Source organism: Excalfactoria chinensis, chromosome 1 (assembly GCF_039878825.1).
Source record: "Excalfactoria chinensis isolate bCotChi1 chromosome 1, bCotChi1.hap2, whole genome shotgun sequence".
NCBI lineage: Eukaryota > Metazoa > Chordata > Aves > Galliformes > Phasianidae > Excalfactoria > Excalfactoria chinensis.
In genome coordinates this window covers 33,994,108-34,019,741 of record NC_092825.1, presented here as the reverse complement: position 1 = coordinate 34,019,741, position 25,634 = coordinate 33,994,108, and the positions used below count along the sequence as shown (strand labels likewise).

The window sequence follows — 25,634 nt, the reverse complement described above, 5'->3', positions numbered from 1 at the left end:
CAAGGATGAGAATCCATATAGCTGACTGTGTTCATGCATCACCTCCTCTGCCCTTACCCTCCCACACGTCTTCATCACAGTGGAGGTTGTAATGTGATCCTTACAGGGCAACATGAACCACTCGAAGCGTAAAATTCTCCAAGGGGAGTTCCTGACCTAGAAATCACAGCAACAGAGAAGATGGAAGAGATGAGTGGGGAAAGAAAATGCTTACTCTGTTTTAAATTATCAGCTCCAAACTTCTAACTCCATCCTGATTATCTACTCATCTTATTTTAAAAAGGCTTGTAGTGCTCTTCCTCATTTTAGTACTTCTGTTATAAGATAACCTTTTTTCATTGCTCTTCCACTACAATGTAGAGAAATGGAAGCAAATTCTGCTCTGTGACATCATTGTTCATGTCATTATTTCAACCACAGAAATAATATTCCATATTTTCAACATTATTACTGAACAACATGTTTTGGTTAAGTATATCTTGCCAATGAACTTTCTTATATGTATTAGTAGCCATGATAAACTTGGAAAGAGAATAGAAATCTGACCCAAATATAAATAGCATTCAGCATAGCAATCTCAGTGACACAGAGATTGTTATAAATGTTAAGTGATTTGTTCTTTTCCATATTTTTTCAAGTTTCAGAAAACACGAACTGACTGCAGAGATCTTGGTGAAGGCTTCTCACTTTTTCATATTCCCAGGCACTGCCTGAGACAAAAAGTACATTTTTTTTGTGCTTTAGTTTGTGATGGGCAAAACTCAGTTGCACCAAAAGCTCTTTGTCCTTTCCCTTTTCCAGTTGCTCATATTGCAGGACGGCTCTCACTCACCTGGCAGTTAGCTTATGGTAAGATTTGCTAAGGAAGAGCTTTAGCAACCCCTCGGACCACACTAGCCACTCCCAGCCCAACCAGACCAGAGAGGTTCATTGTGCGGCCAAGTATCACTGTAACACACAAAGCAGCAGAGCAGGAACAGAGCTGAGGCCCTCATCCTCATGGTGCTGGGCAACAGCAGGCTGCAATTTGTTTTTTGTACAGATTTGTTTTTTTACAGCCCTCACAAAAGAGAATAGAGCTTTAAACATAAAATGATGGTTTTATCTGTCTGTGTGACAGCTAGAAACTTGCCTGATGTGTGCACTGAATCATTTAGTCTCTGATACCTCATCTCCACTAGGTTCCCAATCAAGTTCATTCATGCTTGGGGCTACACCAATCAAATGCAGACCTGCTGATGGAATGAATACATTTGGTGGTGTCCACTCATGTGACCTCTCTGCCATGTGAGCCCATGGCCTGATTTCTACCCAGAGAATCAAGCAATAGGAGAACACTGTATGTCTTAGCTGCTCCTATAACTTAGAAGGTGGATAAGGGGTGAAAGGATCTCTCTTGGGAGCTATTAGTAATAGGTGAACAGTTGGATTGGATGATCTTTTAGGTCTTTTCCAACCTTGGTGATTCTATGATTCTATGATTCTCAGCAACCGTCTGTGCTGAGCTAACATGAGGAAGTGCTCCATCCACTCAAAAACTTGACCCAGGATAAAGATACAGCCATGATTCGTGTGGCTTCATAGGAAGACTAGCTCAGCTCTGCTCAGCTTTTCTTTTTTTTTTTCCCAGTTCATTTTTTTTTATGTTTTGCCGCAGAAACAGGAAATGTTTGATGTGAGGCATCTTCAAGGCTTTCTGTGATATCGAGAAACTGCACATTCTTTAACCTTAAAGGCACATTCTTGGAATAACGTCCAATAATTTTGCTTTTGGCTCCTCAGACAGGATGAAAAGAGTTTCCAGTGTGCGTCAATTCATTGTTTAAGTGTTTTGACTAATCACCTCAGGTTTAAAAAAAAAAAAAAAAGAAAGAAAAGAAATTCCAATCTTTACATCACATTCGTTCTGGAGCAGACTGCATCCAGCTGCACTCACAGCAAGCCACATGGTAGTGAACAAGAGCCTCCCCTCTGCTGTGGTTGCAAAGGCAAACACGATGGCAGTCCCCAGGTCCTCAGCACACCAGGGTTTGTTTCTTCCAAGCACCAACCCAGTGCATCCTGGAGAAGCAGAGAGCAACTCATGGGGGAGCTGACAGTGTGGTCTGGAAGAGGACAAGGGCTGCAGGCCTAGAGGTGCTGCAGCTTTGAGTCTTGCCCTCCTGGGCTCAGGGGATATGGCAGAGGAAAACTTTATCTTAGAGCAGATCTCCTCCTGAAAAACAAACAAACAAACAAAAAACAACCCAAACAAAACTTGTTCATGCAGCATTTTGCACGAAATGATGTTTTAGGGTGATAGACAATTTCTTGATGTTGAGTATGAGCCCTTCACAGGAACAAGGGGGAGAGTCCACCAGGTGATAGGCAAAACCAAGTTGTCTGAACCTCCAAGGCTTGGCCAGCAAGGATGTACATTGCTATGCCCACACAGGGTTTGGAAGCACCATGACAGCTCAGTGTTGCTTACAAGCATGGAGCAAATGCTCAGCCCCACACAGGCTTATGTATGCCCTGGGGATTTTGAGTGTTACTTCATTTCAACAGAGGTAGACGGAGGGGTCACCTCCACAAATGGCCTAGTATAGCCAAGGCAGTTTTAACCTTCTCTTTCTGCCACATGCTGGTCCCTGGACATTTTCCCTTCCTTCACCCCTTCTTACAGTGGACTGGAGCTGGGAAACACGCTCCTGAAAGCATGTCCTGGGGGAGCTCTGGCAGAGGGACAGAGCAGGCTGGGAAGGGGATGTGAGGGCTGAGCAGGACACAGAAGGAATAGGAAGGAAGGAGGCCAGGCAGTGCAGAGGACCAGAACAAAGCCCTCCCATCACCTTTAGACTTTTTCTGGATCTCCAGGCTGAAGATGAGCGTGGAGGAGAGGGCGGCTGCAAACAGCAGGCAGCCAAGAGTTGTGGATTTGTGGATGTCTTTATTGGCAAAGCAAAGAGGCTGCTGCTTTTTGCAGCGGATGGGACAATTTGGAGACTTGTGATTTAATTCCTAAAAGCAACATATCGTAATAGACATGCAGCTCACTAAAAAGGGTTTTACAGTTGTCTGAGCACACTGGAGGAGCAGAGACAGCTGGTCACTTTCCTATAGAAGTAGGTATTAAATTAATCGTATTTGCTACTACAACCATTTAGCCATCCAGTGGCACTGAGAAAAATAAAAGGACCTTATGGTAGCAGATGAACTTATCTGATACTAATGGAAAGTATTTACCAAGGCATTGTTACCATTTTTCACCTGGTTCTATCTCAGTACGCCCCTTTGCTGCTGCTGACTCTGAAATGATCACATGGGAGATTGTCAGAGCTTCTGCTGTAAGGTACCAGGCTTCTGCATCACTCAGGAGCTGAATCCCTCTCTGCTTTTCATTGCTTTAGTGAAGGTTTAGCTTATGCCAAATACAATACATGCCTTAATGTCATCCTTCCCCCTAGGGCCATTTACCTCATTCATCCCCCCTGAAGTAGGCAGCCTCTCTGTGGTAACCTAAGGATGATCATGTAGCTTTGAATACCTTGGCAGCCTTTGTTTGATGAGAAGTGAGATTTGAAAGATCCTAGTACTTTCAGAATGAAGCTCAGTTTAATTTCAGAACTGAATATAGCTCTTACTAAGTATTGCACCTACCTTCTGTAGGACATCATCCCCTTCCTACTGCAGTTGGCACTGGACATGTGACACTAGATCCTTATGGTTCCACCTAAAAAAGGAATTGTTAGCAGTTGAATGTATTCAGTGGAGGCATCTAATACAGTCTGACTGTAACCAGCCCTTTTTGTGCTCAGGTTAAACTCTTTTGTATTGCTGGTGTTGAAATGAGTCACTGCTGTAAAATTTCCTAGGTGGCTGCTGTTCAGACAGGATGCACTGTAGGCGTTAGAAAGAGGACAGGAAGAGCTGTTCTCTGTACAGGCAGTCTGAGGGTCAGTGAAGGTTACAGTTATACTAAAGGACAAAAATGAAAGGCCAGATGCTGCATACTCCCTTGCTCCATCAATGGCAGTGCAGATTCCATGTATCTGTCCCTCCATGCCCAAGTGACCGAGCAAAATTCTCTGTGAATGTGTTGTATTTGAAATACAGGTCTTAACAATGAAAACATCAGATTCCCTCTCTAGTCCTTACTTTGATATTATCAGCAGCAGTATTTCATGCGATATGTGTGCTGGATGGCATAAGTCATAAAGAAACCGGGTAGGTAAATCTCCCTCTTGCACAAGTAAGCTCTAGGTCAAAAACTGAGAGGAGACCTTATCTAGCCATGGAGCTGGCAGGGGCTGGAGGTTGTTGCATTTGTAACAAATCAAATTTCATTCCTCTGCCTTTTCTTTTCAGAGGTGGAATGGTTCAGACCAGTGAACAGTATGAATTTGTGCACCACGCACTAAGTCTGTATGAAAGCCGACTTTCTGCAGAAGCTGTCCAGTGAAGACAAGGAGGCCGAAACCGAATGTCTGTCTCTTGAGGTAATTCGTTTCATTACCTACCAGCAGCTTCTTCAAGGAGTTTACTGCAGTGGGTAGAGCGGCTTTGAAGCCAGCTTCTGAAAGGATTGTGGACAGTTTGGCAAGAGTACAAAGATTGCTGGACCTTTACTGTATATGAATGTATTGTGAGCTTCCCAAAAATGATTTATAAAGAAGGTACTGTACTGAAACTACACATGGTTTTCACATATATATCTAAAGGTGGGTTAATTCTGTAATACTGGTATCTGCCATATGGAATGTATGTGTGTGCTACTGCCGGAGTCGACTGGACATAGAAACTTCCACTGAAGAAATGTTTCTCAAGTGTATAAATGCTTTAACGTTTGCAAAATGTCTTGTGAATGGACTGTCAACTGTACTGTAAAGTGCTATTACTGATTATGTGGTGAGCTTGTTTCTTGGCCACATAATATCCTTGCTGCTAAAATTGCAAGTGTTCGATAATGGATTTAAAAGAAGAAAAAGAAGATGAGATAAAAAATTTTAAGTCTTGTTTTTGAAAATATTCAAAAGCAGTTGATATTTTATATGGAAATATGTGTTCTTCATACTATTAACTATTAAATGTGTATTTACTGTAGGTCTTACAGAGCAGCTGCAGAGCACAATGTCTGTTATTCAGTGTGTATGTGTTTACCCTGTACTGTTGACTGTCCTAGAACATGCTTCTGCTACAGACCTGAATCCAGTGTATTTGTAAATTGTGTAAGTCATTTTACTTTCAAGTTCTAAAAGAAACTTTGTAGCATATACTAAATGGTAAGGATTTTAAATATTTGTTTGTCTTTTATTAATATGGAATTTTTTGCTTACACTCTTTATCTGCACTATCTCTTTCAGTAAGAGATAGATGCCTTTAGTGATATGGACTGTTCCATGACAGGTTATACAGGAATGAAAGTGCTGCTATGACTGTTTCCTTACTGCTCAGTAAGAATTTGTTTTTCAGAGAAAAGCAAAGTTGGCATTATGACTTACAACACTGGGAGGTCTGTTCACAGGGTATGAGTTTTTAATGCAGTGATGTTGACTTTGCTTCATACTGCTAATAAATTACACTTGATATAAAATATTTACTGAAGTCTCTGGTTTTTTTTTTTGCTTAGAGTAATTTGGCGCATACTGTTGTACGCCCCAGAACAGGCAGAGTACGGTACAGTTTGGTTATACACATCATGGCTTCAGACCACTGGAGAGTAAATCCTACTGACGTTGAGCAAAGTGGATCACCTGGTGAAGGCACAATCGGCAGCACCTGATCCTCAGGGGAGTTTATATAAGACCCAGTACATACCTGAGAAACCTGCCTTCACTCCTCCTTCTTCTCCCCATCTCTGCTTGACTTTTTAGGACTTGTAGAGCTAGAAATATCAATATCAGGGTTTTGCTTGATTACAAATACTTACAAAAACGTGTACATACTCCCTGGATAATACTTAATCAGCACCATCCAGATCACCTGAAGACTTGTAATATTTCATAGGCAATTAATTACACAAAAGTACCATCCCTTTTCTTTGGACTTTTAGCCTAAAGAGGTTCAACACCATCTCTTTTAGTACCTCGTGTGTTTGCATTTTTCCAAAATAAAGCAGCTAGTAAACTGTGAAGAATCATATGAAACAACAAAGTGGTGTAAAAGTCCCCAAAACAATTGAATAGAAGGAAGTGCTCGTCACTGACTTTTTCCCCCTGTGAAGGCACATTTCCTTCCTAGCCTTCGCTTCGCTTATCTGAGGTGGTTTTTTTTAAGAGAAGCATGGGCAGTTGCTAGAGGGAAAATGGAGTCTTTAATTCACGTCCTGGTTTTTACCTGTCTTGCCTTGATGTTCTCAGGTAAGTGTCTCTCCCCACCTCTCCTCCAGGGCAGCCGGGGACTTACAGAACAGAGTCACTTCTTTGCTTGAGCTCATACAGGAGGAATGGGGGGCAGGGCCAATGCAGCCAGTTCTGTTTAGGTTTCTCTTTCAATGCTAGATATACCTCTTCTTGTATTTAAGATCTCCTGCTTGACAATACAGGAGATGAGCTTTGGAGTAATCTCTTCAAAGGGAAACTCCTATTTTTATTTCTGCTTTATATAACTTACAGAAACAGGAGTTTTCTGCAATGCTTAGTTGGAAACTACCCAGATCTGTAAAAACAGAGGAATGAAAAACCTCAACATAGCGAAATACGCATTGGTTTTAGCTGCGATTAATAAAATGTTATAACTATTAAAACATAACTGATAAAATGTTTGAGTAACTGAGGGTAGGAAAAGAGAAAAACATAATTAAGATGGGGCAGAGAGGCTGCATTTGAAACATCCATATCTGTGCACCATGACATGTACTTTTTTGTGCCCTGCAAACTTTGGAGCTTTTTGATAAATGAGTTGTAGTTGTGTTCATTTAAATGTTTGCTTTCAATATTTATGTGTGGCGGAACAAAGAGCTGAGCTGATAGAAATTAAAGGGGTCACAGAACTAGCAGCTGGAGGCATTGGAGTAAATCCTGTAAGAGACGTACTTCCTATCCATAAAGAGCCTCCATTCCTATAAAGGCACGGGTACTGAAAGGCATTTTTCTTATGTGTTTTCTTCACTAAGAGTTTTACTAAACCAATTTGCAATCATACCTCACAAATACTGGACCACAAAACTAAAAAAAAAGACTGAGAGATCTTGTAGATAAGTGTATGTTTTCAAGAGGGGAAAGTGGGGTATTTAGAATGGGTATCTTCAGCTATGAATTCTTGTATTTCTTTTATATTCAGTTTAGATTTTTCTTCATTTTTATATTGAATGAAGGTCAAGGCGACATTTGCCACAAGAGTTTGCTTTTTGTGTCTTGACATTACTGTGAAATAGTGTTTGCATCATGTGGGCTGTACTTCTGGGTTCTTTCATATAGGTTCAACACATGGAAAGTTGAACATGTAGAAGGTGGGAAGGGAGATTTATTTGCTGATGTATTTTAAGTCATCGAGAATTTACTTTTTGTTAAATAACCATATATAATCAATTGTATTTTCTGGAATTTTCCACTTCCAGAAGCGTTTCTGATCATCCATGTCCAGAGACAGCAGTGTCTTTCAGAAAGGAGAGGAGTCATTATGGAAAGGTGCAATATGAGCAGCCCCAACCAGCAGTGGCAATGGATGGCTGATGACAGGCTCCTCCACGTGAAATCTGGACAGTGCCTGAGCATCTCCACACGCTCTGCACTGTCATCTCGCAGCATCATCGTCAATTGCTCCCAGGCAGTCAGGTGGACTTGCCACGAGGAAGATGGGCTCCTGAAGGTAGCCAACAGTTCACTCTTTCTTACCAAGCAAGGTCAGAAGGTAATGGCCAAGCAGAGTAAGAAATACCTTCATACATGGATGCAGCTTGAAGCCAGCGAGACAGGAAAGCCTGTCTATGTAAATCTGTGTTCAAAGCAAGGTGAGCTATTCCTTTGAAAAGATATCTTGGAAGTTGGTGAGTTTGGTGGCGTTTAGCAAAGCACTGGCACAGGCTGCCCAGAAGGGTTGTGGATGCCCCATTCCTGGAGGTGTTCAAAGCCAGGTTGGATGGGGCCCTGGGCAGCCTGATCTGTTGAGTGGTAACTCTACTCACGGAAGGTCAGTTGGAACAAGATGATCTTTAAGATCTCCTCCAACCTAAGCCATTCTATGAATCTATAGTTCTGCGATAAGTTTAGGTAACAAAAAATGTTTCTCCTATGCTTACTCAAACATTAAGAATTATGGTGTTTATGTTCAAACATAAAAACATGTTTTCATAGTTTAAAAAAAAAAAAAAAAAAAAAAAAAGAGTTAAAAGAACCATAAAAGGAAAGCTGAAATTGGTGCTCTTTCTGAAAAATTCCTTTTTTTTTCAATGAGGATGTCCCCCCTCTTCTCTACTCACAGTCCATGGATGGAAGTACTTGTGTGCAAGCTCAGCTCACTGTTCCTGTGTCATTTCCGTCTTTATTTTTAAACAGAAATATAGATTATAATTCCTTGTAGTTTTTAAAATATGGATGTGTGCAAGTCCTTCTCCTCATTCATTTTATCGTGCAATCCAGATTCAATATGTCACGAACAAGAAAGTATCTGAAAATCAAAATATATTTATTACTCTGATTACCCCAAATGCATGATCAGAAGAGCCATATAGATACACATCTATATGTTTACACAGATTCACCCTACCCGTGGATGGAACTTCTATGAGAGCACTCAAAATCCTGAATATAATCTTAGAAATTCTTGGCATGGCACTTATATATGCATGGGCCTGTGCATATGCTTCTGGATGCATTAGTACACCTGCATTACATATATTACATATCTACAGCAAAAAGAAAAGGTTTTAATTTACTTAATAATGTTTTCCTTGATACCATATTGTCACTTGTTCATAACAATCCTCTCGGTATTCTACTTACACACTTTGAAGTTGTTCTTTGTGGTAAATGAAGGCAACCTGCATAGTTAAGCCTTTTAGAGGGAAGCACGCCATTTATTCGTATGTTTACATGGTTTTAAAAACGTTTCCTGATTCAGTACTTCTGGAACTGTTCAACTGGACAAGTTTTCAGAACATTTAAAACAAATTCCTTGTCCTTTCTAACCTGAGAATGTTGGGGCACAGTTGATAGCCGATCCTCCCATTCCTTCTAAGGCTGGATACCAGTTTTTTTCAGCCTATCATCTGCATTTGCAGGAACCTAGTCACAGCAACAGGACCACTCAGTTCAGTGTAAGTCTGCATGGAAAACTTGCATAATCAAGAAATGGAAAGTTGGCTGAGATGCAGTTCCAGCCTACCCATGTATTTAAAAGATTTAGAAGGCAAAATAATATGAAGTTCTGTGTACCTGTGAGTAGAGTGAGAGTGGCTTCTTTATTCAAATACACTGTGAGAAGTTAAGATGAGGTACCCAGGCAGCGTTATTTCTGCTGATAGCATTATTAAGTGTTGCCTAGTAGGTTTAAGGTAAACTTGAACCCTTTTCTTACTCATCATCAGAGGAGGCACAATTTAAGACCAATGAGTACTGAGCAAGACAATTCTCCCGGTAAAGAAGCCAGATTCTCTGTAAGAGTCTCACTGTATTAGTTATCTCCTTTTTGACAGCTCTTGCAAGAGAAGCAAATTATACCTTGTGATCCACAATACCTAACTAAGAATTCCAAGTATTCAAGAGTAGAAGCAGTGCAAAGAAATGCATTTTTTCAAATGAAGATATTAATAAGTACCACAACGAAGAAAAACTAACGATGCCCACAGTGCTGATATTGATGGTCATATAAATATCAAAAATTTCAATGCTGAATTCTTAACATTACTCTTCTAAGCACATCTGTCTAATTTCAGCAAATCCTGCAGTGGATCAGCATAAAATAACACATTCAATCTATATTTAGATAAGATAGTAAAAACTAAGCGGTCTTTGGGGCTGAAATGGCTGTATATTTTTCAACTCCTGACTAATATCATATTTGATTATAATTTTGTTTTCATGGTATTCATAAAAAAAATTGATATTTTCACAAAGGAGTAACTTACTGAACTGAATCCCAAATATCAGCTAAGATAAAGAACATGCTCCAAACCCAACAACTGCAACTATCTTTTATACTGAAGCTAATTCAAATACCAAGTATGATTTGTTCTGAACTTAAGGAAATTCTGAGCTCAGATTTGGATTTCAAATCAGAAATTGACTGTGTTGGATATACAGTTTTTGCTACAATCCTGATCAAAATGTGTAGAAATTCTGATCAGTTCACATATGCATTCCAGATCTGTTCAGACAGAGATTAAATCTAAGAGTTGCTGATTGCTGATTCTGGCAACTGGCTCAAATAGCAGACACAAAAAAAGGCCACAAGGTATCATCTCCCTTGAGGTGGTGGGACATCAGGTCTCAACACATTCATGAGGAGATTATGGGTGGAGATGCACAGACCCTTTAGATCTAAGGCCTTATTTTCATGTGCAGGCTCTTGGAGTCAAATTTCCTATGTCTGGGCTCCAGTAAAAGGGAAGAGGGATGGAAACAAGGAGGAGGGAAACATACAGGAGTTGCAGGGGTAGAAGGCAGCATGTTGAGGGACAGAGTGGTGTTTGAAGAAGTGGAACAGAAAAATAATTTACACTACAGCCCAGGTTTTGTTTTGGTAATTTTTCAAAGTCTCAATGATGTCTAGTTCAGTGAATATAGAATAAAAACAGATAATCTACTTTCATAGGAAATGTGACAAAAGCAGCTCCCCAGAGCAACCAAGAGGATGGTTTGTCCTGCTTTACTATTTCATCCAAGCTGCAAGTGATAACAAAAATGTCAGTTCCAGACAACTAGACTGGTAATTCTCATAATTAAGTTCTCTGTTTTGTATAGATCTCTTTGTAGAGAGCAGACTGAATTTCAGCTACTAGATATCCAAATATCAGTAAGGGCTTAATACCGTTGCCTCAATTTAAGCGCTTTCATGCCATCTGCAATGCTCCAGACCTGTTTCTGCCTACCCAGAAAGACACAGGTCTTCCATTGGTGCTATGAGAGCCCTAAGCAGCTGTCTCAGGTGCCATAGCGCATTTCAGATCGCAGTAAGTATTGACATTTAGGCAACTGAACCGAGCCCTAATTGTCTACACAGCAACTACCTTTCTAAGCTCTCTTCAGTAGAGACCCATGGAATTAATAAGGCCTGGATGCCTTTCAGTGACCAAAAATCCATTTCAGGGTGAGCTGGGGCTATCTGGAGTGTCAGAAGCAGGTCTGATAGAGCTACGGCATTATCACCATTGTTATCTGGGATCTTCCGTTTGCACTGGTGCTGAAAGAGCTTCCAAGTGGCTACTTCAGCATTTCAAAACCCAGCAAGTCCAGGAGATATCCATCCTCTCTGGCATGAAAAACAAGCCTCTGCTCTAACCTCTACAGCATTTCAAGTAAATAAGACATTTTTCTGAAATGGCAAACATTTTACAGTATTCAGAAGCATGGAGAAAAAAGACAATTTAGTAATTTTGTTATTCTGTCATGTTCTCACAAGCAATCTTTTTTTTCTTTTTAAAGTCTTCTTGCAGTTTATTTACAAGTACTCAGTAGGCAACCAGAAAGAGAATTAATTTTCCTGCATGCACAGACATTATAAAACCACTCATTTGAGTGTAAATCTTGCTGTCAGCAAGTTAGATGCAGCCTCACACAGCATTTTTTCTTATACAACAGATAACTGAATCACTTGTGTTTCACTAGCAGTGCAGCCTCTGTGTTCTGAAGCTGTGTTTTATGGGGGCAAGCATGTTGATCCAACGCAAGCAGCAGCAGCAAGCTGCCCCATGCTGGCTTGCCCAGGCTTGAAGGCACTGCTGTAGGTTTCCTGGTGCTTGACAAGGAACCAGCAGTATTCACACAGTGCTTTGCTCAGCATACATGAAGAATTGATGGATTTATTTTGCTTGTAAGTGGCCTGCTGCTGTGCAGATGGATGCAGTCTGCAGTACACCCCATGGATGAAATACGCACTTAGTCATAGTGGCATGATTTCTCCTGGGTGTGCTACCGATGATTACAGTGGTATGTTCACACACACTGTACATCATTCAGCCACTATTGATCAGTGTCACTGTCAGTTCTGCAGTTCTGTTCCCATGAAAAGTTTTATGACTGATTTCCAAAGAGAATGCTAGAACAATGTTAAACACTTCTGAGAAATCCCACTGGCGCAATTCCTGTGTACTTAGCTGATATCCAGATAGGAGGTGAGTTCTTTTATGGTTTTTAAGGGATACAAACTTGGAATTCAAGTAATATAGAAATCTGTTTGTTGGAGTCTTATAGTCAAGAGTTTTCTAAGTGCCTGCAACTGAGAAGATATGTGAGGGCCCTTATACTCAGACCCTAGTATCTTTCCTTACAGAATTTAAACCTGGATCACAATACGCTTGAAGAGCAGGCAGAGCTGGACACTTATAGTCCAGCACTGCATACATGAAAAGTGCTGGTACACATGCCCCAAGTTCCAGTACAGCCTACTGATAGACACCACAAGTTATTTCCTTCTAAGGGTCACAAGTTGTCAGCCTCTGGTTGAAGACTGAAGCTTGAAGAAAGGAGCCAGGTGGGGCAGTGACCGAGTGTCCCTTCCTAGTTCCTCCCCAGGCTGGAGGACCAAGCATTTTCCTGGTAGTGGTGTTGGTCTCTCGCCTCAGCTCCTGCACAGGAGTACTGCTCAGGGGTGCTGGGTCCCACATATGCTCTTGGCAGAACCACAGACCTTTTATGGAATAGACACAATTGGCACTGGAATGTCGTTGTCTTCCTGTTGGAATAGCTGCTATTTGTCTGTAAACAAAACCGAGATTATTTTTTAATGTGCTTTTAAGTTGGGTGTGTGAATCTATATTTAGGAACCCAACTGAGTGGCCTTTTCTTCTAAGTGGCTGCTGACCACTCAGACGTCATTTTTGAAAGCTATCTTCCTATCAGCAGCCTACTCCCTGCTAAAGTTGGAGATATTTGAGAGGCAAAGAGCCAGCAGGCTTAATCCTATCCAAGTCATCAGTGTTGGCACTTCTAGTTGCCCGCTGCAGGCTTTCGGAGACCCCTAACAGGAGATCCCCAGGAACAGAGTGACATGGACTTGAGACTAAGTTGGAACTTGAGTCAGCTGAAGGGTTTGTTTCAGCAGCTGAGAACAGCTGAGCATAGAGCTGCCCTTGCCAGACTCTTCCCTGACCTTTGGATGGGTACCACGAAGGTGCGTGATAGAGGACCAAAGCAGACTTTGCACCACAGGCAGTCTGCAGGGGATTCTGCAGCACCAGCAGCATGAGGGTTGTCATTCAGTGTTGGAGCAAACCTGAGGGTTTCTTTCTAAAAGAAAGCAAAATGTCAAAGAAAGCAAAATGTTACGCTGTCAAGCATAAGAAACACCAGTGTGAAAGTGTCACTTGCAAGGGTTTATAGTCTCACTTTTATTTCTGGATGCAAAGGAAAGTACCATGAGTTTTACTAAATGAACATATTGACATGCATTTACACATATATCAAAAGTGAAAGAACCCCAAGAAAACATAATATTGACTTAATGGAAGCTCACCCATTGATCCTTTGGGTAAAGAGGTAATCACATGTTGGCCTCTGAAGACATCGTAATTGCACACCAAGTAATTACATTTGGAAGCTTCTGCTGCAATTTAATTCAGTCTTTTTTTTTTTTTAACAAGGCTTGTGAGCTAAAATTATTATGAATGGCAACCAGCCCAGTGGCTCAGCAGCAAAACAAGGTTCTGTCATGTTGTAGACCCCAGTTCAAGGACAGACAAAGTGTCTTGGGCATTGGGCCAACACACACTAGCTGTACTCCAGCAATGGCAGGGCAGCTTTTTGTGAGGAGAAGGGGCCAGTGGGTAATTTCAATCACTTAGCTGAAACGTGATGCTACCAGATGTAGAGGCCACCACAGATTGAACCCTGCCCTCACAGCCACAAAGAAAGGATATTAAATACATACCAATTGGGAGGAAGAGCCATGAAAATGTGGAGGAAAAATGTGTAGTAAAATCTTTCCTGCACTCTAATTGCAACTTTGGCATTCTCTGAAGGATACGTGACTAAAAAAGCAAACCCAGAGTTATATTTGCAGACGCTTTAGTTAAATGATACCATTGTTAACTGAACCTGGGAAAGAGAGCAGTCAGGGGTTAGCATGGTGTCTACATAGGATATATTTAAAATCACAAGAGGAATGTCCCACATGGGCACGGGGAACTTTATTACCACGCACGGAGTTATAATTTGCATTTATACCAACAAAAGGCAGATGAGAATCACTACTTATACACTGGGCTTTTTATTGACTGTATAAAGCCGAAATCATGCAGCTTGACAAAACACGTAAGTGACAAAGCTATGAGTGAAAACACTGTGTTGTTAATGACAAAACACAGCCTTTCTCTGCGCTTTGGAACCGGTGAGGAATTGCATTTAAAATGAATGGTATGAAAGTTCATGGATGTTTTGTGCAAACTTCGATGTTGATGCAAAATAATGTTTGCACTGAAAGCAAAAACTCCAGAACTGACAGGTGCACTTCAACTACTTAGAAGCCATAACAGCCATATTTATTGACATCTAAGGAACTGATTATAGAAATGTAGAGCTCCTTTTAATTACTTTCCTTTATTTATCTTAGATCTCCAGGATGCAGACACTTTTATATGGAGTACTACAACTACATCCTCCCCTTTAAACACTACTACCTCTAGGCCTGACAATCTGCCGGCAAGTAGTAGCACACAGATGTCCGTCAGAAACGTGACTGAACACTTCACGAAAAACTTCATTGAAAACCTCTACTTTGACTTGAAAACTGCAGTAACAGAGAAACCCACAGTCTCAACCACTCCTCCACAATACTCCAGCACTACGGAGGAGGTAAGGCAGACAGATTATTGATTGATTTTTATTAAGCCTGCTCCACTCTGTGGAGCCTGAGAGCTATTACAGGTGGATGTTTCGCAGGCTAAAAAAATCCAACTGCAGGACTGAGCTCTGTTCTTTATTTTGATGGGATTCTTTGTTTATGCTGATAGTTCCCTTTGCTAGAAGTACATCTGCAGAAAAAATCTGCCTCTTCCGTACAGCACAATCGTGGTGCACACAGCGCTTTGGGAAAATCTCTAAGCTACAGGAAAAATGTTCAGGATACGTGAGTAGCAATGGAATGCTCGTGGATGTGGCAGGAGACACGGGAGCTGGGGTATCCGTTCCCAGCAACTTAGCCTCTGCCACAGGTTTGCTGCATGATGCGAGGGTCTTGCTCTAACTGCGTTCTAAGAAACAGTGTGTTTTATGAGCTCTTTTAGGATATTTGAGTTCTAAAATTGCATACATGGTTTATAGGCTAAAGCAAGTAAAAACTCGGTGTTCTAACTTGCGTTATGAGGAACCCTGCCCTTGACCCTGGTCAGTTTATCTGCTTGCTGATAGAGGGAAGACACACATCTGCTCCCTCATCTATGTGCTGTTCCAGTGTCCAAACACAAACAGCTCTGGCAGAGAAGGGGAATGCAGGCGCCAGCCCCATATACAGAAGAAGCTAACAATGAGCATTCAGTACCTCCAGTCTTCTGTTTTTGTGTGGGCAAGCCACAATTAAGTAATTTGAGAGCAAATCTGGCATCATTGTTGGCAAAATGTCCACAGTTAGACCTAAAGCACTCAGGAGATTGGTCACCATTTTGCTATCAATACATAGGGATTAGAGCTGAAAATCCCTAAATCCCCTGGCTTTTTGTTCAGGAGAGTGCACTGCACTCTATTTATTGGGGTCGATGAATGTGTTTCAGCTATTAATTTCAGTGTCAGTGTTACTGTAGATGACAGAAAGAACAACAGGATCTTCTACATAGCCTGATTATTTTAAGGAAATCCCGTACAATCTGGTTTGAACATCACTACAGACTGTTTCAGACAGGGAGAAAGTAGAAGCATCACCCAGGACAATGTTGACACAAATGACTGACTTCAGGGTTTATGGACCCTGTCAATACTATTCTAGTGCTGGCCACAAGGGACTGAGCTGATGATGGATGCGCCACACCCTAGTCCAGAGGTGATGGATGGTTCTTTCAAAATATCATTATTTGGATTATTTGGGGTTGGTGTAGGCAGGCTGAGCTAATTACCCCATGTTCTCTGCTCATATGTAAGCCTCCTGCACAGAATACTTGCCTCTTCCAAATGGAAATGTCCTGTGGAACCAGGTATTACCCAAACAGCCTCCAACACTCCTACTGAATAGCCCCATCAGTGCTACAGGGAAGGCAGTGTTTGAATTGAAGCTATCACCTCCTCCCTTCATTTGCTTGGTTTGCATTGAGCAAGATGCTTAGGTCAAAGCCTTCAAACCAGATTCCTGAAGATAACTATAAAAAAAATGAGGAGTATGTGTCCTTTGAAATGTCCAGCCATGTCTAGCCACTTGAACCTAGATACTCCATTTTGGACATCCAAACTTAACTTTTTCTGGCCTCCATCTTTCAGCTTTCTCGTCCTTAGAGTGGCATTTAAAACATTTTTGTCAAATTGAAGAGTGAGCAAAGCCCCAGCAAAGCAGAAATATTTAAAAGATAATTGGAGTTAACGTGATACTTTGAAAACATGCCGAGTAATTGCTATCAGGAAGACAATACCTTCTATGAACTGCATCTGCCCCAGGCCGGGTCCTCTTGTTTGTAAAATTAAAGCCTTGATGTTATTTGGCTGTGATCATGCCTACTGGAAGGAGGGGGGAGGGGAGGCGGATGACAATGGCAACATTTTAATCAAACAAAATATTTAGCTTAGAGCAGCCTTGAATTTCAAGTAAAACTGCAGCTTGCACTTTCAAGCCACAACAAAAGCTATGCAAAGCCCATTTCCTCTTGATTAGAGAGACAGAGGTTGGTGTAAAAAAAAATAATAATAATTAAAAAAAAAAAAAAGTCAGGAAACCTTGGGAAAGTGTCTGAAAGAGCCTTTGGAGCCTGCTATTAGAGACACATCCGGCCACTCCCAAAAGTCACTTCCAGTTCTTTCTTTTTTTTTCCTTTCTTTTTAATTAGTTTCTTGGCTTACCACACAGATCAGTGAGTGTTAAAGACTGCATGACTACTGATTTGCTAAAAGCCCATTTATTCAGTACCACTCTGGACGACTATTCTATACGCTTATATTACCACCAGTGAATGATTGCTCCCTCCTGCTTTACTCCAGTGTTGGCATAGACATCTGTGGTAGACATGACTTCCGAAGCAGCTTTGTGTGATGTATAGAAAGAAGTCCCACAAGCCAGAAACCTGCATTTTCTTACTAATTCAACTAGAACAGGTTAAGGATTTCACGATGACAAGAGCAATAAAGTAAGAATTTCTAATTTTGGTGTGATGGTGAGAAGCAGCAACATGACTTTTCTCCATGCATGAACTTACATTAACTGGAAAAGACAGACATTTCCAAGACATTTCTGTTTTATCTGTAGTATGTAAAGCATTTATTCCAAGGGAGATTTAGCTCCGCAGTGAGCTTGACAATTACATAATGATCAATATATATTTATCAAGTAAGATTATTGTTTCTAAAGTTATTAGTCATCATAAGTCTGCTGCATGAAGCTCAACACTGTCTGTGCCAGGTCCCTAGGACCATGCATGGAGCTGCACTGGGACAAACGAAGGTTTCCACAAGCACAGGTCACCACCCACCAGTGCTAAAACCTCTGGTTTCCCAGTGCAAGCTAAGGTTACTCAGCTATCTGCACCACGTTTGACAGGTGAATGCCCCTCAGAATGCTACAGCAGCAGTTGTTGTGAAAGGCAGACTGACATTTTTAAATGGCAGCATGTTTTTTCTCCCTGAATATCAACCCAGGGCAAAAGCGAAACAGGGGTGAACTTGCTTGAGCTGCTGCTTTTAGAAGTCAAAACCATGTATGCATGTACAGAAAGATGCACAGAAGCACCACTTCCATCTGAAAAACATGTTGAATTCTTCCCCCTTTATGCAACCACAGATTTACCCAGTGGCTTCTAGGTTATTGCCCATCTGAGTATCTGACAGACCAGAACAATTTTAACAGTGATTTTTCTCCCTCACCCCACCCCACATCTGCACAGACATGAGTTTTAAGAGGCTGAAAACTTAAATAAAAGGAAATGGGTGTGTGTGACAGAACCAGAGAGCTGTGTTGCAGCTATAGTTGAATTCAGAGTTGCTCGTGGCCTGTTCTGTGCTTTCTTTAAACACAGTGTCTTTTTGCTTTCTCTGGTGTGTAATTTTAGCTTGGGAGTTATTCTGGGGAATATTTCAAGGACAGGCGTTGATGCAAAGCAAAACAAAAAGCTTGGCCCTTGATACACGGGCTGCTCCTCTGTCTGAATATGGGACTAAAGGCAGAAGGTTGGTGGAGGGCTCTGCTGGAGCCCTCCTGGCCTCATGATTCCTGCCATAGTGTTGAGGGATGAGGGAGGCCTTGGAGGTGCACGATGCACCCTGCCTGCTCCTGAGGCTGTCCTCAGGGCAGATAGTGGGGATCAGCCGTGCAGGAAGGGACGTTTTGGGATGGCTGAGATCTAAAGGAGACAAGGCAGGCATGTAGAGAGGTGGGCGTGAGGTGAGGGGCAGGTGAGGTGAGGAGGGCAGGAGGTGCAAAATGGCAGAAAACCCACGCGAGGGACCCTAAGGAGTGGGAGCCCCGTGGGGAAGGGGACAAGGGAGGAAGCAGCGAGGAAGTAAGGGAGGTAGGGTGGCAGAGTGGGCTGAGAGGAAAGTGAGGGGAGAGGAGCCGGGGACCAGGGGGAGGGAAGGGCTCAGGGGCGGCGTCCCGGGACCCACCGCCGAAGACGACCCGCGCCCCCCGCGCCGTCTGTCATGGGCCCCGGGACACCACCCCCGCATCGAGCAGCGAGGAAATCGCCTTTTGATTGCGGAAGTCCGCGGAAAGGGCTCCAGCGGAGTCAGCCCGGGTCAGAATGGCAGCGTGGGAAGCGGCGGCCGCCTCCCCCGCCTCCTCCGCCCCCCGCTCCTCCTCGGCCGCCGGGCAGCTCCCGCGCACCCCCGCTGCCGCCGTCCCCCCCCTCTACCCCCCCCCCCGGCCGCAGGGAGGCGGCGAGGCGCCCGGGGCAGCCCCAAGCGCATGCAGCAAGCGGGCGGCCCGGCGGAGGGCTGGCTGGGCGGCCGCCGCGGGGAGCCAGCCCGGCGGGGAGCGGGGCCGGGGGGCGCCCCCAGGGTCCGCGGGCCGCTCGCCTTCTTCATCCTCCCCCCTCCCCGCGAGGGGTTCCGCGGATAAAAGCGGGTGGCGATGCTGAGTTATGGAGCGGGACTCGCCCTGTGCACGGTGCTGGCGCTCAGCGAGGTGAGGAGGGCAGCGCAGGTGGGTTTGCCCCGAGGGCGGCAGCGGGGCCGGCCGTGGGATGGCTCGGCTGCCGGCGGGTGTCGCAGCGCTCTGCCCGCTCTCTCCGCAGGCCGCGCTCGGGGAGGCTGCGGGATGCAGCGCCAACCTGACGGAGCGCCGCGTGGCCGCACGGAGCGCCTGGCTGCGCTGGAGCGCCGCGGTTCACGCCTGCAACTTCAACGTGACGGGACGCTCCGAGGACGGACGGCCCGCCGGTTGCCGGCCCGCCAGCGCCGGCAACGGTTCCTACGGCTGCACCGTGCGGGACTTGGAAGCCGGGACGTGGTACCACCTCCGCATCGAACCGCTCGCCGACGGGGAGCCCGCCAACGTCACCCTGCAGACAGGTAATCTGCTGCCTAAAGCCGGCCCGGCGGGCTGGAAGGGAGGTTTGGGCGGCGATGAGCGCGTTCTGCCGCTCCTCAGCCCCTGGAGCAGTGCTTTCAGAAGCAGTGACCGGTGGCATCCTTTCTGCTCACCCAAACCTATTGACTTCGTAGTTCCTCAGGTGACAGCAATAGTCGTTGTGGTTTAAAGTGCAGTCGATGTCATGACCGCTCTTCAGGGGTAACTCACCGTTTCATTCTTTCTAATGCTGTGTCGTACTGTTTTCTCCCATCTCATCCAAGTCTAGAAGTCAGAAAGAAGGGCTGAGATTTCTTGCGTGTCCCTTTGTGCTGAGTGTCACTAAGATGTTACGATGGGCTGATGTGTGAGGAGCATGGCCGTGCTGGATCCACAACCGGCTGAAAATCCTCCTGCAGAGCCCTTTGTGTGTGTGTGTGTCTGTGTGTGCATGTGAATAACGCAGCACTGTGAAGCAGAGCCATGCTGAGCAACCAACTGCAGTGGCAGAACGGGACTCTTTCTGTGTGTATCAGTGTTTTTTTAAGGATGATGGTGGCCAGTCCAGCCTCTCACAGGTGCTAACACAAGCCTTAAAACTGAGATGTCTTAAATAAGGTCCGTCATTAAATGCCTTCCTGATTTAGTCCTAAAATCTTAGCATCAGAGAGGTATCTTAGTATCTTTAGTGTTGAAGCCTATGGCAGCTAAGCACTTAGCAGTTGCTTAAACACTTTGCAGTTGCTTGTTCACCTCATTTACTGTCAGACTCTTTTCCCTGCAGTAACTCTACAAATACATTAAATACCTTCCATTCATTTGCCTTGGCAGCTGAAGCTTAAAAAAGTCTAGTGGCAAGTCTTCTGGTGTGGTTGGTATACATTAAGCACAAGTAGTGTCTCTTGATAAAAACAAGAAATACTTTATATGCAAGCAGTGGTTTAGGTCTAGATCATGTACAATTCAACCTTTTCTAAGACTGATAACTTGTAATTTAAAATTGAAGGAATAAATCAACCATTATCAGGGTGACAGGTATGAAACACCATCAGTGCCAGGTACTAGAGCTCTAAGAAGGGACACTTGAGATGAGGTAGAGGAAAAGATAGCCCTTTAAATCACATTTTGGTTAATGCATAATTGTTTACTCAGTAGTTTGTATATGTCACTTATGCCTTTTTATCAGTAAATGCATTTTGCAAGACTGTGAGATGATAAAAGTGACCAATGCAACTTCTGATTGTAGCTATAGTGTATCAGCAATACGTGTAGCTGATGTCAGAGTGAAAAGACTGATTACAGGTTCAAGCTGAAATGCTACAAATTAGCTGACAGTAGTTGAAGTGTGGTTTCTGTTTGGATTGCATAGCAGAGATTTGTCAAAAGTATGAAATAAGAATAGAGGAGATGTGGTTTCCTTCCAATTCAGCTGGTCAGTTTGCTCCATGGTTTCTCACATCTCTTAATTCAGTTGCATCTCTTGTGTTGCTTGATAGTGTTTAAAATATGGATGTAGCTCCAGAACTTAATCTAAATGATAGATTAGGGTTTGTTATACCCCCCATCAACCTTATGTTGTATTGTCTATACTATGCATTTCAGTACAGAATGAGGTCCAGTTCTGTATTCCTCTGTGTGTTTCCACTAGGGGCAGCATTTAAAGCCAGTTTTCTCGAAGCTCTCTTCACCTGTACCATTCCAAGTTGGTGTCAGTACTTTCCATTTATGGTATATGTTCCTGGAAACTATTGGATGGATATGGGAGTATGAGCAATATTTTCAACCATATTGTAAACAAAATTCCCACTGACTTGAATGGTGGCGGAACTGAGCTATCATGAGCCATCTAAAAATATGATGTCTGACCTTGCTACTCGGTGAGGTTCCCTTCCTGAGCAGTACGTCTAAGAAAGCTGCCCTTTGGAGGTGTCCAGCTTTCTCCACTGACCATATAAGGAGCTTAAATTAAATTAGGAACCTGAATCTGAATGCATATATCTGATACCCAATAAGTAGGAGCAGTGATGCAGTAAAGCACACTAGTCCACTGAGGCAGAGTCCTTTACATCTATTTACTCAATGAAAATTTTATCTACAGATTATTTAAGAGGCAAGTACTTAATCCTCTAAAGGAGAACTAAAATAGATCCTTAAAAAAATGGTTGCAAATGCAATCACTTGCACACTGTATAAGCCTAGCATGCACATACATGCAAACTCATATGTAATGTTGGCAGCTGTGCTATTTTGATAGAATGGGAAATGAAGAAAGGGCACTGCAATTACATTTTCCACAGAAAACCTGAATTTACAGATGTGAGCGAACATGAGTCTGAGTATTTAGTTAATAAAAGATTAATATCTACCATTTGATGCATGGTTTAGTGTACTTATATAAAACAACATATAAAACAGTGTAACTAGTTGGCATGTTTGACATTCTGATATTGGGACAGTGTATGCACCTGCTGGTGCATTCTTGTTTTCTTTATTGATCTCAGTGGAACTCCGTTACTAAGAGCTACTGTATGACAAAAGATGGTATTATGCCTTTGTTGATTTCAAAAAAAATACATTTTGCATCCTCAATTCTCCAGATGCCTGAGCAATTGCATAGCTATGTATGTTGTTAGTGTGTCTTCAGGAAATGGCTGTAGGTTTCTTGAAGCTAATCTGCAATTAAAAGCAGCAGTGTATGACGAGATTCTAATTTATAGTTAAACTTATGAATTTTGATTCTGAATTGAAATTCAGAAGTAAAATGCTGGTCTTGAGAGCCACGAGAAACAACTGGAGAATTTCCTTCCTTTCAAATAAATCTTCAAAAATAGGCTTAGAGATAAGATTTTTGACTTTTTTTTTTTTTTTACAAAATTATTACAATGATATATTTTGTTTCTGTTTAATCCAACTTATCTGTACTGAAAGAACTAACAGGTAAATAAATATTTGTCCAAACAAATTGCTAAATATTTGAATGAAAAGAGGTTAAAAATTTTTATCATCTAAGAAACAGACCAGCAGAGTATTTTTCCATTGTGGTGCCCAGCTGTAAAAGCCAGAAGCAGAGCTTGGCCACGTGTTCATCAATTTCAAATCATTTGGGATAAATCTGATTTATTAGCTATGTGTAAGAACAACTGCTGTGATGTGGCTCCAACTATAGGCTGTATAATCCGATAATCCTCAATCAACCGTAGTGGTGGTGAACATTGTCTCAAAAGGCAGAGTGCAAAAAACACCCAAAAGTTATGTAGGTTGTTCTGAAGATTTGATGTCGCATGTCAGCCAAAAGAAATGGGCATTTGCACTTAATAACAGTGAAATGAAACCTTTTTGCTTCAGAAAAAATCTTGGAAAGTAGGCAACATTTACTGCTTTCTAGAAAGGGATAACTAGAAAAAAGCAAATGATTTGGTAGGAAGAGAGCTGAGAGTGGAAGTCAGGAATTCCCCATCCTCAGACCTGAGCACTCACTTATCTCAGTTACTTCTTTCTTTTTTCTCCTGCATATTGCAGGGGTGATTTTGTGCTTACAGAATGGATTTGGGAGTCACGTCATGGGGACTTGATGAAACTATATCAGTTGTTTCTATAAAATATGTTTATAGCAGCAATGTCCTCAAAGCAGATTCTCCCTCTCAGAAGTTAAAATGAAGGTGCAATGTAATTCAAGCAACATCAAGTCTTCTAGACTTTGTAGACCAAGAGACATTAATTCATATAATATTAAATGGTACATAAAATATCTTTGAAAATATTTTATGTCTGTGATATATCACTGTTGTACTGTTGCCAGCAGAGAATTGTATAACAATGTAAATGGCCTTTTAAGTGTTTGTTTCCATCCAGGGCTCTTTCAGCCCAGGCACTTCCCAATCTCATTGTTCCTTTGTTCTAACGGATGTACAGAGCACTGAGTGTTTTGTTTTCTGGACTAGATAGATTAGATAAAGTCTGAATTTCTGAACTTCACCTTCTAGGCACGCAACTCTTTTTTTTCCCTCATTTTCTCTCGATGCACCTTGGAAGGCAGATTGATTAGGATAGTATAAGCACTTCTAAAAATGTAGGAGGTGTCTTGTAGTATTTGACAAATAATGTGGATTACAGTGTTGATTACTTTTGCAGGACTGGTGACCAGTCTACCTTATCCTAACTTTGTCAGGGAGAGTTGAACTTCTTGACAATTATAGCATGACTGTTTCTGGTTATTGGCCAAATTAAAACTTTCTCAGCCGTCTGTGTATCTGATCATACATAGCACTGGAATTTACTTCAAATTCCCCAAGTTTGACTTCTTCTGATTAAAGCAATTGCCCTCAAGCAACAAGTCCCTGCTATTCACTTTTGCCAGCATTATAGTCTTTAGTCTCTTAGCATACTGTATAGGTGGAGCTGGTACTCTTAGCCTATTGTTAAGATTTCCTGACACTTTTTATTAAAACCTTCAGTTTCAATTGCTGTAACTGGGTGAAGTTTTATTTGGCCCGAATTTGATGTGCTCAGATTTTGACTTGAGTTTAATTATTTTTACTTCTTTTTTTTTAAAGAAAGGGTTCAAGAAAAGAAGATAGTTATTATTTTTATTTATTTATTTTATTCATTTGATTGATTGAATATCAACAGTGTCCCTGTGGTCCATAGCAGGAATGTGGATTTGAGCAGAGAACTAGGTTCAAGGGGACACTGTAATTGTATTTTTCTTTTGAAATGCTTTGTTTGACAGAGCATACCATCCAAATCTTGTATCATACATTCTCATCAGTTTTCTAAGAAGCAATGAAACTTCTGGAGAAGAACAGCTTAAAAGCCCCTATCCCCATGATATTCCCATCACTGTATTCCTAGAATGGGAGGTGATCTTATACTCTTTCATCTGCCTTGGTTAGGGAAAGGGGCAGGAATGGCTGCACTGGAAAAAAAAAATGGTCTTCACCAGTGTTTAAAGCACTGCTGATACAGAGATCTCAGGTTGGAAGGCACCTCTGGAGGTCATCAGGTCCAACTGCCATGTTCAGATGGGAACACCAGGAGCAGATCACCCAGAACTATGTCTGTATAGCTTTTGAAGGTGCTTGAGCCCTTCAGTCATCTTGGTAGTCCTGTGTTGGACTCTCCATTATGGCCATGTCTCTCTTTTACTCCGTAGCCCAGAACTGTACACAGTACTCAAGGCATGGACACAAATGCTGAGTAGAGCAGAAGGATCACTTCTCTTGACCATATCTTGCCTAATGCAGCCAAGAATACCATTAGCCTTCTTAGTGGCAAGGGAACATTGCTGATTCCTATTTGACTTGAAGGCCACCAGGACTCTGGGGTGCTGTTCTGCAAAGCTGACTTCTATCAATTTGGCAGCATGAACCTCCAGTGAGTCAGCTACACCCTCCAGTTTCATTCACATCATCTGTAAATTTACCAAGAGTCCACTGTATACCATCATACAGATCATTAATGGAGATGTTAAACAGACCCAGCACTGATGCCTGGAGTACTGTGATCGTTACTGGACTTTAACTAGTCTTTGTGCCACTGGACACCACCCTCTGGACCTGGGCATTCAGCCAGTTTTTTAATCTGCCTCACTTATCTGCTCATCCAGCCCATACTTCTTTATGAGGATCTTATGGAGGATGTTGTCAAAGGTCTCACTAAAGTCCAGGAGAACAATATCCACTGCTCTCCCCTCATCCATCAGACTGGGCATGTCATTATAGAAGTGTATCAGGTTGGTCAAATGTGACTTCCCCTTGATGAATGCCTGCTGACTGCTCCTGATGACTCTCTTCTCCTTTGTGTGCCTGGAAATGGTTTCCAGGATTACCTGTTCCATCACCTTCCCAGGGATTGAGGTGAAGCTG

General features: G+C 42.5%; 2 protein-coding genes across 3 annotated transcripts in view; both read left to right on the top strand.

The window, feature by feature from the left end:
* The window catches only part of PTPRR (protein tyrosine phosphatase receptor type R), a 142,199-nt gene extending 136,625 nt beyond the window's left edge, over positions 1-5,574 (top strand). The window contains 1 exon segment of the mRNA XM_072358460.1: positions 4,348-5,574. Coding sequence (XP_072214561.1) covers positions 4,348-4,441 — 94 coding nt within the window. The 3' untranslated portion in view covers positions 4,442-5,574.
* Positions 5,575-6,268: 694 nt separating this feature from the next.
* Positions 6,269-25,634, top strand: part of PTPRB (protein tyrosine phosphatase receptor type B) — a 60,727-nt gene continuing 41,361 nt past the window's right edge. The window contains exons 1-4 of one of the 2 annotated variants that reach the window (XM_072344512.1): positions 6,269-6,338; positions 7,538-7,930; positions 14,686-14,927; positions 19,496-19,772. In XM_072344512.1, the coding sequence (XP_072200613.1) occupies positions 6,284-6,338; positions 7,538-7,930; positions 14,686-14,927; positions 19,496-19,772 (967 nt within the window). In that variant the 5' untranslated portion in view covers positions 6,269-6,283. Of the gene's footprint in view, positions 6,339-7,537; positions 7,931-14,685; positions 14,928-19,202; positions 19,387-19,495; positions 19,773-25,634 lie in introns of those variants that run through there. The other variant, XM_072344521.1, reaches the window with a different exon arrangement.